The sequence below is a fragment of the Dufourea novaeangliae genome, unplaced genomic scaffold, assembly GCF_001272555.1.
Source record: "Dufourea novaeangliae isolate 0120121106 unplaced genomic scaffold, ASM127255v1 scaffold173, whole genome shotgun sequence".
Lineage (NCBI taxonomy): Eukaryota > Metazoa > Arthropoda > Insecta > Hymenoptera > Halictidae > Dufourea > Dufourea novaeangliae.
Genome location: NW_015374048.1, coordinates 510,649 through 529,001, shown reverse-complemented (window position 1 = coordinate 529,001; position 18,353 = coordinate 510,649). Strand labels below are relative to the sequence as shown.

The window sequence follows — 18,353 nt, the reverse complement described above, 5'->3', positions numbered from 1 at the left end:
TATAATAGTTTACATCGAACTTTTTCTGTTTCTTTGTCTTTTACTAATTTATATACTGTCTAAGGTAAAATATATTAAAATTATTAAAACAGGATATAATTTATAAAAATAAATGGTATAAGAAATATACTAAAATAATTTTAATATATTATTTTGTTTTTTTTTTTGGTAATTTGGAACTTTTATATAGTAGATATAATTGAATAATATAATAGATTGGAACATTTTTATGTTTTACTCGCCTATTCGTCAAGTGATTTGTGGTTAATATTATGTCTTGCTTTAATAATTTTAATATATTTTACTTCAGACAGTATATAAATTAATAAACAGAAAAGAAAAAGTTCGATGTAAACTATTTTTAGACATTTGTACACCTTGGTACAGGTACGCTATTTGTCCCACTGTGCGCCGTCGGATTCTTCGAATGTGCACAATGATTCAGAATGAAAATTTAGCAGCTCATACGATTATTTAGCTCAAGGAATCGAACATTTTGAGACTTATCAATTTTACTCAAATAGAAGCAGGTAACTGAACACCTTTTTTTCAATTTTCGGGATTCTGTTCGATGACGTCATCATTCACTAACAGAACTCTTAACATTTTCATGAAAGTTGTAATTTTCAGGGAATTTTTTTTTTATTTTTTATTGAGATTGATGACTCGGAAGGGTCCAAGGAGAATAACAATATATGTAACAAATTTTTCATGGTTAATAATAAGTTGATTAGAATTTTTTGGGAAGATAAAAAAAACTTGTGTTGGACCATTTGAGCTGCGAAGTTTTATTTCTGAACCACTGTGCAGTGTTGCGCAACATATTCGTGTGTCAAGTACTAATGCAATATAATCACTTCGTTAGTTTTCATTATGTTTCTATAAAACGTTCACTAATGAAATTTTCCGTGCGAGTGACAGCACAACAATATTCGCATAATTGCAAGTTATACCTTAATGGACATCTCTGTTAAACAAACGAAATTTAAACCCTTCAAAGTTGTATGTTTGCTCTCAGCAACCAAAGCAAAATACCATTCCGATATTCTGCATTTTCTCTTTGTTTCGCCCTAAAGAAAATAAATGCAATCTAAATAACGAATTAAAATTTTTTTCAAGAATGTTTTTTAAGGGCAAATATTTTCCGAAATACAATTTTGAGAAAAATGTGTGACAATTGTCCTTTATTCTTCTACAAGATTGACATTTTTCTGAATTTTGCCATAATGCTTCAGGATCATATTTCCAGCACCCAGAGCTACAAGAAAATGCAAGGAAAAGGAAATCGATTTTTTGACTGGCTACAGTAGAATATCCCCTTAATAATGTGGACGCATGAATACGTTCCTTGGTATTCTTCGAAAACTCTCAAGAGCATTCTATCTTGCTCGTTCTCATTTCCTATCTTCCTTGCATTCGTTGCTTTGCAAATGTCTCGAATCCAGTGAAGCTATCACTGTATACATACTTATTTCAAAGACGAGCAGGGCGGGTCGAAACCCCGTCAGTCAATTCTTTTTTCGATCGTTGCTCGTTCCCTCGGGGAAATAAAATTCATGCATGTCTTTTTAAGCGGCCGTTTTGCTACCCCACGGAAAGCAGTTTCACGTTTTAGGAATTAATTCTTCCCCGGAAACGATATTTCTTTCATCGATTCGTAGTAATTTGGGCATGTAGAAGGACAGACAGCCCAGGGACTAGGGATTAATCGAGATAAACACGAAAAGGGACCCGGTTCGAAGGTTCGTACGATCCCGTTCCACAAATGGGAACACGACAATTTCCGCTTTAACCGGGGAACTAGAGGAATTACGCTCGCAAATTTCGGTGATCCTCTGACTCAGCCGCAAACGGGAGCTATTCTGTCTATCTCAAAATCTATTTGAACGCGCATCGCCTACGGCGACGCTTTATTTGAAGTTCCCCGAATCACGAAGATCTCTGCCATAATACGTGCGTCATAAACGGGGCGCGTACCTTCGATCGTCAGTACACGAATGATAAACCAAGTGTTGCGTGTAGGCATGATAAAAAAATGAAAAAAATATCGATGTATCGATACAGCTGCCATCGACTAGTGGAGGGCGATACAGTATCGATATGTCGAATATTGATACTATTTATTTATTCATTTAGCTATTAAACGGGTACATAACAATTCAATGAAAATAAAATTAGATACAGTTACAGAAACATACAATAGTATACAGTATGGAATAAATCGTAATAGAGAATGCGACGTCGCTGTCAATTAAAATTATAGTTCGTCGAACAATCTTTCCGTACCGTTTCCGTTTTGATTCGCGAAATCCCACGGGTTTTCCTTCCGTTGTTTGTGCAACAACAAACTCCGTTTCGTAGGAATGAGAGTACGTAATCATTTTCGACGAAATCCTTTACTTAGACTGGAACCGTAGGTGGTTCCTTTTTAAGCCAGAAGTGGCGAAGAGATTACGGCGAGAGGAGGGGGGGAGGGGAGAACAGATAAAAACAGGTCCACTTCACGAGACAATGAGAAGGCTCACGGTGGATTTCAATTTGGAACAATGCGATTTTCAGGCGTATAAACGTCGAGTACGGTTCACGAAATTCGCCGTTTTCATTTTAGAGGTTAGGTGATATATTTTTCCATAGGATCGTCGCCATGAATGGCGTTTATAATTCGAACAAATCTGTAATCTGTTCCTGTCGCGATGAAGCTGTGAGAGAGTAGGGTCATAATAGTTTTTCGTAGATAATTCGAGGACACACAGTAAAGAAATGAATCGCAGCTGTTCTCTCCGATCATCGATTCCAGGGAAGTCCGTAAGACGCGACAAGGCGGGAGCAGGCACGCGTTCCGAGAGACTCGCTCGCAGGTAGAACTTTCTAGTATTTAGGCTCACTAAATATAGCGCGAGTCTGCTATAAATCCCAGGCTCCCGGACTTGCCGAAACTCGAATGACTTGTCTCTCTACGGTGTCCGTTAGACAAGGCTGATTTTTACCGACCGATGGAAAAACGGCTGTAAGTTTTGCAGGGTGTACTACAGTAAATCCTCGATGAGTGTTCGAAGGCTCCTCGGCACTGAACATTAAATATTTCATAAACTAATGGCCAAGTACGGTTAAAACAAATATCATTAGCTTCAGAATTCCATGATCTATCGCTGTGCTAAATCCCATTAAAATGTCAGCGTTACACCTGGGGACCTCTCCTTCTCAGTTCTAAGGGAGGTGACCATTTGCATCAATGCAAAGTTGCAATCTTCGTATCGCTGCATCATAATTGCAGCATGTGCTAGAATATGTTCAGAAACGATAAGACATGCACCTGATGCAGCGATACGAAGATTGCAACTTTGCATTGATGCAAACGGTCACCACTTCGAGCATCTCTCGTAATGTAAGAAAGTTTATTTTACTACCACATTTGACCTTGCATGACCTTCAATCATAGCTCGCTGAAGTCGTCTCAAGATCAGCTATCATATCGCGATAAAGAAAACATAGCATTCCATTAAAAAAAATAGAGATGACCTTGAAATCTCCTCTATGCCATCACCCACGCAGAAAATGTTTGTGTCACAATATATCCCCCTCTATACCGTGTAAGTTTTGTATATAACATTCTTTCATATTATTACAAATAACGGCAATAATCAAAGTGGACATAGTTATTGCCCCACCCTGTATATGTAGTTCAGTGATTCGCCCTTTCTTTTGTGGACTCATTGACATTACGGTATGAGGGGAGCTAGTTATGCTCTTTGAGCCGGGATTGGTTCTCGAACCAATCCTCGTCACCCTCATTACGATTTAACGCGAGGTTCGGGCGACTGGTAAATTCAAGCTCCTCTTTGGAGAGATGGCGTGGGGCGTGGGGGTATAGGTCCGTGTGCAATCTCGACGAGTTAAAAGGGGGGGGGGGGGGGGGGTGGAGGAATCCCGTAGTCTGGGTTGCATGGAACGGAAGAAAACAACGAACGGCTTTTAAGTTTGACCGGGTTTCCGAACTTTTGCGATTCGCTCACGCCCGAGGGGTGGTGGGTGACGTCGACTCGCCGCGCAGTCCTCGAGTATAGCCTTAAATGTTAACGAGGCACGAGGCAAGAAGCGGAAACTACTTCGTCCCGCGGCCATAAATATTTATCGCTTTCGGCGTGAACTCTCTCTTTCTCGATCGTCGAAGCCGTCGTCGTCGCGGTGCCAGATTGCTGGTCTCGCGAACGATTACAATATCCACGGAAAAAGTCAATTATCATCTCTCTATCTTTCTCGATAGGTCCTCATTCGGTAAGTTACGCGACACAATAAATGTCAAATACGGTCGTACGGGTGGGAAGTTGTATCCATACAACGGTGATGAATACACTGCGAATTTTTATGTAAAATAACATTTTCTAAAGTAATTTATAACGGCAGGAGGAAGTTATTTCAAATCATCCCAGGAACCCCTTATTTCCGGGAGTCGAAGCTATTTTGGGACACCCTGTATAAGAAGGTAGCCCTCAACGGTAGCCAGAATGTTCGCTCGATCGTTGAGGACGGAATACCATTTATACTACTTATTCTTATGATTTTGAAACCGATATTACCGAAACCGATGTATTACCGAAAACCGAGATAAATATCGGTATTTTATCGGTTTTTCGAATGTATACATGACAGGGACGTCTATGGAAACGTAAAATACCGGCATACGAAAAAACCGGTATTTTCGTATTTCGGTTTCTATAAGGGTTACGAAAGTGCAATCGAAAAATACTGGTATAATACCGGTATTTTACGTTTCGGTGAAAGTTCCTGACCGTGAGTTCATTTTAAGCCACCCTAAAGACTGTCTTAACACCCCTTACATAACGTTTGTATCGAATGTTCTCAGGTCACGGAGGGAGGTTCGAAAGAGCCCAGTGCCGTAGCATGCCGGCGAGCTGCAGCGGGTGGTGTGGCGTCTCTGAGAGAGCGCGTCGATCGGCGTCGTCGGTCGTCCGCACGAGCGTCTGTGTGCAGGCCAGACAGGATTCGGAGGAGCGTGCCTACGCGTGCATAAACAGAAGAGGAGTAGGCGGTTGGGGAGGCGGAGGAGGAGGAGGAGGAGGCGGAGTAGGTAAGCGAAAGCGAAGGAGAAGGGGGAGAAGAAGAAGAAGAGAGGGTCGAAGCGTAAGCACGAAACCGATCGAGGCGAGGAGGAGGAGCGACCGATGAGCGCGGGGGGGGATGGGGGCTCAGGGTTGGGCCCCCCTGAGCTGTCGGGGGCCCAGCCGACTGCCGCGACCCCCCCCATCCTCGGGCAGCACCAGAACCCCCAAACTGCCCAGGACGGACAGCCGGCAACCGCGCAGTCGCAGACGGGCCAAACACTCGGGACCAGCACCGGTGCCGCCGCGAAATCCGCCACCAAGAGGCCGGCTCGCAGGGGCGGCAAGCCCCCACCGGACAGGCCCGTTCGGGCCCTATTCTGTCTACCCCTCAAGAATCCCGTGCGTAAAATGTGCATCGACGTAGTCGAGTGGAAGTATCCTTTTTTCTTTTTCAATTTCCGAACGCTATCCGTACGTAGTAAAACGATAGCTGGGTGAATTGTGACCCATAGCAAAATATGGAAATATTCATTTCAGAATGGATAAAATGTTCGGTAACTGTGGCTTATCGCATGGGTCACCGGTGACCCGGTTACGATAGTTAAGGACGCAATAGTTACCACTGGAACTACCAAAGCAGTTAAAATGAATAGTTAGTACACTCTTGTAACGGTGATTAAAATGTCACAACAATGCGTTTTCTCGGGTCTTTTGAAACTTTTATTGGAATGTTTGAAAGTGGAGAAATCAGTTAATTTATGAATTTGCATAGTTTCAGAAGTTTGTCATATTTATCGATCCGATAGAAATCAGATGTACGTTTATTATCGGTAGTTTCAGTGTTATGGACGATCGTTTCATGGAAGTTGTCTTGACGACAGACGGATCGCGATATTTTCCCGTTGGCCTCGAAGCTACTCTGTGGACAAAAAAACAATCTTTGTCACAATCTATCGTCGTCGTACACATCCACCCTCCGTCGTAAACGCATTACGCAACACGTTTGCGGGAGGGGGGCGTTCCAGAACATTCAGCAGGGATTTCTAGTGAAGGAAAGTTCCGACTCTGTTGATTCAAGCCGACAATTCGTTTGCTTTCTCACTCCAGAGTGACACAGTGCGGTAGAAACGAGTCGAAGCTTTCCCTCTTTTTTTCCTTTTTTTCCTTTTTTTCTTTTTTTGCAACGGGAAAAACGTTAAATTAGTTCTTACCGCGGCGGGAAGCTTTTAAGCTTCTCGAGCACTGTTTATATTTAAGAACTCTTAAGGTACCTGGGAACCGCGCATTGGTTCTCGTGATTCTCGACGTAGGATTATCGAGAAAAATTGAAAGGAAAGTTTTGGCTGTGGTTGCGGCTCCGCTTTGATTCGATCCGAGGAACCGAAGCACAGTGCTCGATTTCCATTTTTTTTGAGGATAATAATTAATATTGCTTAAAATCTTATAAACAGGGGACATTTATTAAGACCTTAATGACCGGTAGCCTATTAGTAGACTTTTATGTTTCAGTGCTTATAGATAAGGAGCTTATTAATTTATCCCTATATCAGGGTTTAAAGAAGAAATTTTTACTTTATTCTATTAGAGTTCTTACTATTTTTCATGAATGTATAGTAAATGCTTGATGAGTGTTATGTATTTTTGTCCCACTTTTTAATAGAATGGACCACTATGTGTTATGTCGGGAGCGAGTTATCGTGGGTGTATATTCATTTTCCTTAGCCTAGACCTTCCGTCGACGCAACTTTCCAGACCGTTTGAGTGGCTTATTCTCATGACGATTTTCGCGAATTGCGTCGCCCTGGCAGTCTACACACCTTACCCGTTCGGTGATTCTAACCTGACCAACCAGTATTTGGTAAGTCTGGAATTCTATTCTCTCTAGTTTGAACTTCGCATGCTTCTGTTCCACGTTCGTTTCGTCCTGATTCAATTTAATTTCTTGCGTCGGTCGAATGCTTTAACAAATCAGAGCATCCAGCCGATAAAGTAATTTCATAGTAAATTGGATAGAGAAAAGGCAGTTGCTGTGAAAATGAAAAAGAAAAAAAAAGTGGAAGGCTTCACATTGAAAATTGTTTGTTTCGACGGCAACGGTCAGGAATCTTCGACCAGACGAGGATTCGTATTATTCTCCAAAGGTCGGATAAAAAACGTTGTACGAACGATGAACTTGGATCGAAAAAAGAAATTTCAATCGAGTTTAATAATAACCACCCATAATAGGAAGGCCGCGATTCCGTTCATTGAACCGTCACCGGGTTATCGATAAGCAAACTGGTGTGGTCCAACTGATAGAGTCGATGGCATGAAGCTTATTCGAGCTGAAACTTCAATAATTGTTCAATCTTGCTGACATCGTCTTGCACCGTAGCCCACTATTACCGGGGAGAGCACACGATTCATATATTTACGGGGCCAGCGTGAATCCCTCGGACGGAAAGTTAACGCTTTGATGGAACCGTCGTTTGATCGTCTTAGACACGGAAGAATTCCATGAATATTAGATTTCCGGTTACTACGACGTTTAAACCATTTGTTAAACTGTCAAATTGTGTGATCGATTCTTTTAAGTTGACGTTTATCAAAAAGTTTTATCTTGAAAAATTCTTAACCCTTTCGTTTCCACTGTTGCCATACGGCTACGTATTAGAAACAAATTATTAAAACTCTCTTTCAGCTGCATCTACTGAAAATATATTTATGAATATTAATGACAATCAGTAAGTAGGTTACTATTTTTTTTTGTTACGAAATTTCCAAGTAGGGTCAATGTCCCAATTACTGTCAGTGCCCCTAATACTGCCACTTTATTTATTTTATTTAGTGAACACATAACGTATAAAGAATTGGGAACAAAAAATTGTATTGGTAAATTGACAAATGGCAACGAATGAAAAATGGCATTAGATGGTTTCAAAATATTAAACTGTTCTTATCAATCATTTATATGTCATGTAATATACCCAAAAAAGGCAGCAAAATCTTTCTTTGGTAATTTTAAAATAATTTGGGAACGAAAGGGTCGTAAAACGAATTTCTTCTGAAAAAAAAAAAACGGTTGATTTTCGCGCAATGTAAACTGCTGGTTGCAACCGGACGTGACGAAAATCCAACAGGGGGTGTCATCGCCCTCCGTTTAGCTGTTCGAAACGATTGCTTGGATAGAATCGAAAGTAGCGAGAGCCCCGTGTCCCGGAAAATGGGTAAAAGGTTTCCCGAGATAATACGCCGCTGGGATCTGGCCTTCGAGGTAAAGTATAAAACCTTTTTGTTCGGCGAGAATCTCTTTCTACGGTGGGGCTCGACGCGGCCGATAGAGCAAACGCGTCCTGTGTCGCGTCAGACCGGAAACTTCGGCGAAAGGTGTGTCCCAGTAGGTACATGCACGATCTAACCGTAAAGGCCCGTTTACACGTTGAAACAATTTGCGCAAACTGACTTGTGCATTATTACAAGTCAATTTGCGCAAATTATCTGAACATGTAAACGGGATTTTAGATACAACGATTTTTTGCTCAAATTCGCATAGAACAATTGGTTTGCGCGAATTATTCGTTCCGTTTAGACGCAATGAAATGTTTGCAGAAATGTGAACGAAAAAAGTCAGTTTGCGCAAATTATTTAAGCATGTAAACAGGCCTTAACGCGCGCGCGCGCGGGCATAGAACGCTTCGAGGGTGGATTCAGGTCACAAACACCGTAAAAAGGTTCGCTACGGGAACGCGCTACCCGTCTCTTTGACCTCGTTTACCGTGACGCCAATCACTTTTGCGTTTCATTAATTGTGTCGACGTGTTGAATTAATTAATTCGAGAAAATTGCAGATTAAATAATAACTGCCTCGCCATGGGTCACGCGTGCATGTTCCTGCTGGATCGGTAATGTCACGGAGCTCCTGCATTCGTTTACTGACGCGGTGGTGAGTGAACGCACATACGAGATATAAGAATAGACCTAACATGCAATGTGATCTTCCGTCCCATGCTTTTTTGGTCAACCATCGATAAACTATACAGGGTATTGATAAACATGTCAGACACTTTCAGAGGGTGGATTCTACATGGAAAATTAAGACGAAAATCGAGAATGACGAAATTCCCTTTGAGGTTTTGTTTCCGAGTTACAATGTGGGCAAAATGTGCGTGAAATACACGTCTGGCGTGATAGGTTATACTACTTGAAAAATCGATTCCTACCTGATTACACGGGCTCGATCGATGACCTGGTTAAATTTAACACTAGAACTACCAAACCCGTAAAAAATTACGGAATTCAGAATTATTATTTTAGAATTGTTGAAATTATTGTTTATTATTATTTATAGAGGTAATTCTGTAAGACAATAATAAGTCGAAAACAAAATTATTATCGTTTGAGGTCCTCTTTTCGAGAAAATTTGTGTTGGAAATGTGTATATGTATACGCGCGTAATTATTTAAATACCGTTACAGAAATTTTACCTAAAATTAATATCGCCGTATAATTGGAAACAAGACCAACAGGCTGTGTTAATTAAACGCATGCATTTTCAATGATTTATGTCTTAAAAAGGAAATGAAATGTGTCTGCCTACGTACGGCTTTTTTCACTGTGACATTTAACGTGTTCGTTTGATTCCATTATTTTAATAAAAGAAATATATTCCTCAATTTTTACTAAAATTTCAATTTCCATGGCAGAAGATAAAATACTTTTTTCACATGACGAGTACATTCGTTATTACCCAAAAATTAGTCAAACACTGATAAAGGGTTAATAACTCGAAAACCAGGAAACCTCGAACGCAATTTCGTTATTCTTGTTTGCCATCTAGAATCCATCCTGTGAAAAATGCCCCAAATTTTTATTTACATCCTCTACTAGACGTAGAAAGACCGCGAGTAAAATAAGCGTTTCGATAACTGGCCAGTGAATGTGGTTTTGGATCGTTGCATCGACCGTATCCCCCGATTTTCGACATTTCGACAGCGCAAAAATTTCTCCGGGCCCGTCGAACTTTTCGCGATAACGCTGCCAGAGACGAAGGAAAAAAAACCGCAAAGATACGATCCTCGAGTGTTTTTTGGACGTATTTCAAGATAATAAAGCGATACTCCCGTTGTTCCACGTGACAGAACGACTCCGGAGGGGTAATATAATACGGGGCTCGAGCCAATCGGCTATTCGGACGGACCAATGATCGATCGATTTCGGATATTAAACGTAATGGACGCTCCGAGGGCATTCTCTCCTCCTCCTTTCTTCCTGCTTGCGGTTTTATCGGTACCTTCCAACTTTCCCTCCACCCCCATCCCTCCATCCCCATTTCCCCATGTTTTTCTTTCTTTTTTTTTTGCCACTCTACTCTGCATTCGATCCGCTTGTTTCGCTTCCCATTCTCCCTCGATTCGTTTAGATTCCATTCTTTCGGTTTTATCCGGCATTCAGGAGAATTAGATAGGCCGATACGTGGCGGCAATATTGTTAGGGGTCCCGTCCGTGTTGCGTATTGATTAATTCAGCGGGAAAAAACAATGGAGCCAAACACGCGATTGCGTCCAATATTTATTCGGTCCTACGCTCCACCTTCAGTTTTCATACGTGAGAATAGATCGATTTTCGGACCGAGTACGAAAGAACAGAGAAGGAAATCGGTTGGACACGTTAAATGTCATGTCGTGACAGTTATCTTTTCGTTGACGCTGTGTCGGACATCGATGATGGACCCACAGTGGAACAAAATGATTTCATGGCGATCGAAAATTTGTAACTTGGTTCTGTTGGAAATATTGTAATGAAATTTCGAGGAATTACACATTAGTTTATTGGCCTTTAACCCTTTAATGCCCAGTTAACTTGTTCTAAAGTATGTCAAAGTCTGTCGTCGGTTAATATCTAACTTTGGCAGAAAGAATCCGAGGTTTCTTCTAAAATCGTGGTATGACCAGTCAGGTGTTGATTCTAAAAAAGAAAAAAATAACATTTTTTCATTTAAGGCTTCGTTTTCGAAAAAAATGAGTTAGAATTAAAACAGTTATTATTTTAAAATATTTTTTTATTATTACAATATTTTTTTGTTTATTAAAAATTAGCGAAGTCGAAGTGGTACAGTTCCCGCCTGTGATTCTATGGAATGTAACCAGCGAAACGAAATGCTCCCCGAAAAAGATATTCATCCATCGGCAACGGTCATGCGTGTATAAAATCAATCCGTGCATGAAAATATTTGATATTTCGATAAAACGACCGCGTCACTCAAACCAAATAATATTCGAATGCGAGACGAAATACGCGGGGCAAACAGGCAGGGTTTTCAGTCGCGACGTGTCACGATTGGAATAAAAATCAACGGTGAATCCCATCCGAAATCCCACGATTTTTCGACAATTAGTGGGTTACGAATTTGGTCACGTTTACAATATTTTTCTTTTTGAATTTTCATGAAAATCGACTGATTCAGGAAGATTGAAGGTTATGTTTTGATGATTTCAAATTCATTGAGTTGAACTTCCGTTCGTTGTGGTTGGTACGTGAGATTTTCAATAAATTCGCATTAGGAATTATTATTTTAGGAGATATTTTAACTGAACAATTGGCGCAGCGGTACCAGTGATACGATATTTACCGTCATAAAGTTCACAAGTACATCCATAGACGTTGCATGTAATTTTGAAATTAAAATATCTCCTAAACTAATGATTTCTCGGTATAAATATGTTAATAATTTTTTACAGGGAACGCCGAGCTGCATCGATGAATGCATAAAAAAATACATGGTTCCATTTAAAAAAATAAAGTTGATCTTCATATGTCCTCTACGCCTCCATCTACAAAAAGACTACAGACATCAAATTATGTTCCCCTCGATATCATTCAACTTTTGTTCGAAACATTTTCCAATATCACAAATAATTTCAGAGATGTTCGAGGGGATCGATTTAAATAATACACCCTGTATCTCCGTTTCGATTTCCATTTGTCCACGAAACAGCCTAATTTGTCTCATAATTCTCCGACACAGAAGCGTAGATCAAAGCTAAAACCGGCTTTCTGTCGTCCAACTGTCTGACGCCCGGGGTCTGTGTTGTTCTGTTTCAGGAAAAAATAGAGTATATATTTCTTGTGATTTTTACGGTCGAGTGCGTAATGAAGATCATCGCCTACGGCTTCGTGGCTCATCAAGGGGCTTATCTCCGGAACGGATGGAACATTCTAGATTTCTCGATAGTAGTAATAGGGTGAGTACACACGTAATCCCATTCTACTTTTTCCGTTTATCCCGTTTTATCCGCGCGTACCTACTTGTAGAGTCACGAGGGAACAGAATATAAAAGTGTAAAAATACGAGGAGCTCGAGATCTCTTTCATTAAACGGACAATATCGTTTTAATGAAAATCGCGACGGAAGGACGAGCGCATTAAAACCAACGCTTCTCGAACGGTCAAGTGTAGCTTCGACGCGATCATCGTTATTTACGCGGCGAAGTTTGTTTCGATCGAAAGTTCAAAACATTCTGCGCGAATATGAAACGCAGTTGGCAACAGGATTATGAAATTTCCTCGACAGAGATCGAACTCCTCCTGAGTAAGCGGGTTATGAATTGTTGGTCCGATTGTTAGAGGATGTTTAGAACGGCATTGTAGCAAGTGGTCGGCACTCAAACCGTTCAAACGTGTTTAACACCCCGTCTGGATAGAATGGAGAAGGGCTTCGGAGGGTCTAGGTACAAAATACCTGAAATGAATAATTCGAAAATATTTTACCCCTTTTAATTCTGTTTATTTGTTTAGTAAAATAGTACCATTAAATTTTTAATTATTTGTTATGCACACTGTTGGTCAAAAGTTTGGCACCAAAGCTCATGATTAATGGAACAGTAACTTGTTTATTCTGTCCAGAAATTAGTGTATACACGAATTATTTTCAATCGATTTTAGCACATTTACTTTTACCAAGTCTTCGTAGAATAATATTTTTCTCTTTCTTTAGTTATCAGATTTGATCCCGTACTTTCGACCGATAGTGTATATATTATTATATTGGTCACTGTCGCGATCATTCCTATCCGAATGAAGCCAAAATATTTTTCTTTTTTAATTTTACAGTTCGAGAAATACGAAAAAAAAACATTGTACAAAAAATCGATACTTAATTTTCAAACTGCAGCCATTTAAAAAATGTTTAATATTTCAACCGAAATATTAAATTTACTAAATTAATATTAATTTTACTAAATTTTTTTTCGTATTTCTCGAACTGTAAAATTAAAAAAGAAAAATATTTTGGCTTCATTCGGTTCATGTGATACCTGCGATAGCCGTGGCCGTGTCAATTTCAGAATCTTTTTAGTTTTTTTTTTTTTAATAAACACAACGACCAGAATCATAGCAACCAATCGAACAATTTTTTCCAAGGTGATCGTTTTTCATGGGCTGCAGCGCCATCATTTTTTCATATTCCTAACCAATCAAAATTTTCATTCATACCTTAAGATATAATAAATATACAAGAGAAACGTGCAGCATAAAAATCTTTCATTAGATCCTTAAAAAAAAATTAACAAAATCGTTTGTCACAGTAGAATATCTCCTTAATAAGAGCAGCGGAGCGAAACGGTGCGGAAAGGCACCTGGAATTCAAGCGGTCGCGTGCTTTTCTCCACACGGAAGTTTATCGGTCCGCTGGGAGAACGAACACGTTTGTGGCTGTATCGTAAATCGACGATTATGGGAATCGTCGGGGCCAATAAACGGGAACTTTAGTGCGATCGCACGGATTCTCGCGATCAAGATCCTGTCCACGAATTTCATCCCGCCGTTTCATCGTTGTCTATAGAACAAAGAACGAGTCCCGTTGCTCCAATATCCAGCGTCGATACACCGTGATGACATTGGATCGGCACGCGACCCGTCGCTTTGTTCTCTTCCGCCATGTGCGCGCGCGCACCACTTCAATTCAATAAGTTCTGCTTAGTTTGCGAAACAGGAGGAGTTTCCGTCGTTTGCTCCAAGTCTGTCGTTGGTTTGCGTCGGCGAGGAGTGCTTTTAATTTCAATTCGAGCCCCCGCTCCCTGGCGAACCGATACGCGTCGGAACTTTTTCCGCTATCCGAAGGCACGAATTTTTCGTGTTTCGCGACTCCCACGCGTACGCTGACTGGAAATTTTCCGTTTTCCATCGCGGAATCTCCCGATAAGACGGAAACGGATATGAAAAAGGCAGGAGGAAATTCGTCGATACGATCGAATGGCAGTAATTGAATATGGAACACCATTTTGTTTTTCGAATGTCATTCTTACAGAATTAATCGCAACAAATGAAAAACTTTGACGGGTATTGAGTCCATGTATTTACGCTCAGTTTAAGAGCAGTCTTATATGTTTTACGGTATGAACAATGTTCGGTTTTGAACTAACATTAAGAAGAAAACATAAATTGTCATGGTCTCTTCAAGGCCATGTCATTAACATCTCTGAATGTGTTTTAATGTCAGCTACAATATACGTAGGAAAAAGATATACACTAATATGAAAACAAAATACGATGACCTTGAAAAACCCGATCTTGGACCACCGGGATCGTTTAATCCTTGTGTGTCTTTGCAGAATGGTGAGCACGGTGTTGACGATGCTCATGAAAGAAGGCTTCGACGTGAAAGCGTTAAGGGCGTTCCGAGTGTTACGACCGCTCAGGCTGGTATCTGGAGTACCAAGTAAGGGGCAAATTTTCATATCAAACCGATAACTCCGACTGATCCACGATTCGGCCGATCACATCCCCGCGTGTTCATATTCAGGGACTTAAATCGGTATGATTTTGATACCGGTGTTATACCATCAAAGCTATACCGAAGACAGATATATTACCGAAAACCGAAATAAATACCGGTATTTTTTCGATTTCTATAAAGGTAGGGTTCATATAGGGGTATATAAGGCGAAGGTACAACCGAACCGGTATAATACCGGTATTTTACGTTTCGGTCGAAGTCCCTGGTTCATTACCAAACGGATCGTTCACGCCGATATCAGTTTTTTTTCCCGATTATCCGTCGAGGAAAGGGCATTTAAATTCGCCCCCTCTGGTTAACGAATCTCTTCTCCTTCGATCTGTTCAGGTCTTCAAGTGGTCCTGAACTCTATTTTGAGAGCGATGATACCCCTTCTACATATCGCTCTGTTGGTTCTGTTCGTCATCATTATTTACGCTATCATCGGCCTCGAGCTGTTCTCCGGAAAAATGCATAAAACGTGCAGGCACAATGTCACGGGTAAGTTGGCGAGTTGTCTTGAACGACTCCTCCCCAAAAAAAAATTTTGACGTCCAGCGCATGTATGCCACTGAACTCTAAACTACCTAGAATGCGCACTGCGTATATAAGAAACTGGCGCTTTTTCTTTTGCACGATCTATGAAATGATTTTTTGTAAAGTTTTAATAAATGTAAGTTCCAATAAAGCCATCACTATTGTAGTTCTGACGAATGAACTGTTGTTTTAAATATGACTATAATTGTTAGCAACGTTCGAGAAACGATCCTCTACGATTGCAATAGACGATGCAAAATTCTCGAATTATTAAACATAGTCTCTATTACTTAAATAGTAAGTAATTAATATAAATATTTGCACAGTTCAAACAAAAATATGTATTAAATTCAAGTCGCATGATTTCAGGGTAGTAGAACGTTACGACAGGGTAGTATACTTTAAAAAAGGATAAAGATACCCACTAAATACTACTTTAAATACTACTCTATCCATGCCAGTGCGTATTCCAGGTACAATTTTAGAATTCAGTGATCTACGCTAGAGGGACGCCATCTTTGGCGGTTCGATATCTCGATACGATGATCGAACGCGGCGATATTCGATTGGTCGTGCGTGTTCGGCGCGAACGATGGATAGACCGCCTGGACTTCTGGGAATTCCCCTTTGCTTTTGGATTATGGACACCGAGGATCGATCGAAAAAATTACGTAAGACTCCTGTGTTGGGGAGCAGAGGCGATCGATCGACCCCCGGGTGGTCCCGTACACACGGGTGGAAGAAGAGTGTTCCTTGAAAAATGAAATATCGAGGAGAAGTTGGCACCGGCGACCGTCGAGGGAGTTCCCGGCTTAACCTCAAAACACACTTTGGATCGGCGCTATTTTAGATATGATTCAGCCGCCACCGCGCGACAAAACCAACGTGTCTAATTATTCTTAGCTGCGTGGAACGCGAGCTGCTGCGCGCGAACGGGACGGCCGTGTCTGTCCCACACGTTGAAAACAGCTGATTCATGGGAGAGTTCGCGGGATTTTCGGCTACCTGCCCCTAGGGATGAACCGATACCGTCAAGGTAACGATACTTTTACTCATAACTTGTATCGAAGAAAAGTATCGATACCTACTTGTATTGATTATTAACATAGTAAAATAATTGGTCGACAACCACCTTCACATTCATTAGTTTTCATATATCGATTACTCGCTCCATTCGATATGAGTACTTTCTTTCGATACCGAGTATATGTATATCGCAACCGAAAGTATCGATACCAAAAATGTTCGGTATCGAAACGAAAGTATCGATTATTTACTTGTATTTACTTGGATCGGTTCATCCCTACTTGCCCCACCGAGTGAAGCAAAATCAGCCATTTGGGCCAGTGATGTACCAGGATTTCAGCGAACACGTGCGATCATTAATTTTTTAACTGTACACCAGAGTGGTCCAGAATTAAAATTTAACAGCTGATACGGTTATTTGACTCAATCAATGAAATTTTGAAACTTCTATATTTTATTTGAACAGAAGTAGATAAACGAAGGGTATAGCAAGATAAGAGGGTTAAAAGTGCCCTTAAACCGAGTTGTACGAGCGTTGGACCATTCGATAGGTTGCCAAGAAAAAACAGTTTGTACCAAGTTTCAACCCTCTATCTCGATCTGGAGTCATGACAAGCTATCGAATGGTCCTATGCCCGTTCAAATCGGTCTAAGGGCACTTTTGACCCCCTTATCCTACTACACCCTTTTCTATCAATTTTAGGGATCCCTCGTCGACGACATTATCATTCACTCAACAGTGTTCTCAACATCTTCATGAAAATCGGAATATTTAGAGAACTTTTTTCTATTTTTTGACTAAAACTGATGCAACGCTGCATAAACTGCTAAATTCTTAAGTGCATAAATGATCACGTGCCGTCTGTGGAGGCTGATATTTTCGAGGAATGTGGAGAAATACGAAATTCGGGTTGGAAAAACGAAAACGAGTTGGGGGTTGATTAACGAACTAGTTTTTGTGGAACGTGTGTTCGCAGACGCGATAATGGAGGAACCAGTTCCGTGCGGACCGGGCGGCTTCCAGTGCGACAACGTGGGACCCGAGTACTATTGTAGCAAACTGTTCTGGGAGGGTCCGAATTGGGGTATCACGAATTTCGACAACTTTGGCCTGGCCATGTTGACGGTCTTCCAGTGCGTTACCCTCGAAGGCTGGACGGACGTTCTCTACAGCGTAAGATCAATGCTATCTTTTCGGTGGAGGACGGTCTCGGCCACTTCCGTTATTGTCCCGATACCGTGACCTCAGAATGGCTCCGCGAAGCTTTTACAGCTCTGTGCCTCCCGGAAAATTTCTTCCGATGTACAACGCAACCGTCGAATAACACAGTTTCGCTCTAACACGAGTTAATATTTGTTCAGAATAATATAGTTTTATTAGTTTTTGGAACCTAACCATGTTTTTTGTATCCACATATACAGGGTGTGGTGGAATAACATGTTTTTTTATTATTTTGTAAACGTTTAATATTTACATTACTAAACGTTAATTTTGAAAGATGCTTAATAGGTATGTTTAAAATCTGCTATCTAACCTAAGAATAGAATAACTCAGTAAATTTACTTCAACTAATTACGTTTCTCTTTCGATTTTAATTTTTCTCGGAATTTAATCAAGTGCTCAGTGATTCATGGAAAAAAGTATAAATATTAGGTCTAATTACGTTTCTCTTTCGATTTTAATTTTTCTCGGAATTTAATCAAGTGCTCAGTGATTCATTCAAAAAAGTATAAATATTAGGTTTTAGTTTCGTGTACCACGAATTCGCGGAGCTCGTTATACGGAGACTACCTGTATTTATTGTTAATACATTTTAACAAATATTATTGATACGGCACGTAGTACATGCCAATTTACAAACTCTGACAATAAGAAGGAAACTGATCGAATCAATTCTTCGCCATTGGTCACGATAGCACGATACGCTTGAGTTTGCGTAACAGTATAGAGCAGTAATTTCATCGAGGCGAGTTTA

At 40.5% G+C, this 18,353-nt stretch overlaps 1 protein-coding gene across 1 annotated transcript in view; it reads left to right on the top strand.

Moving 5' to 3' along the window:
* The window catches only part of LOC107189852 (muscle calcium channel subunit alpha-1), a 77,987-nt gene that overhangs the window by 23,779 nt on the left and 35,855 nt on the right, over nt 1–18,353 (top strand). The window contains exons 2-7 of the mRNA XM_015578528.1: nt 4,865–5,497; nt 6,816–6,921; nt 12,144–12,283; nt 14,651–14,757; nt 15,163–15,315; nt 17,355–17,551. Coding sequence (XP_015434014.1) covers nt 5,184–5,497; nt 6,816–6,921; nt 12,144–12,283; nt 14,651–14,757; nt 15,163–15,315; nt 17,355–17,551 — 1,017 coding nt within the window. The 5' untranslated portion in view covers nt 4,865–5,183. The remainder of the gene's footprint in view (nt 1–4,864; nt 5,498–6,815; nt 6,922–12,143; nt 12,284–14,650; nt 14,758–15,162; nt 15,316–17,354; nt 17,552–18,353) is intronic.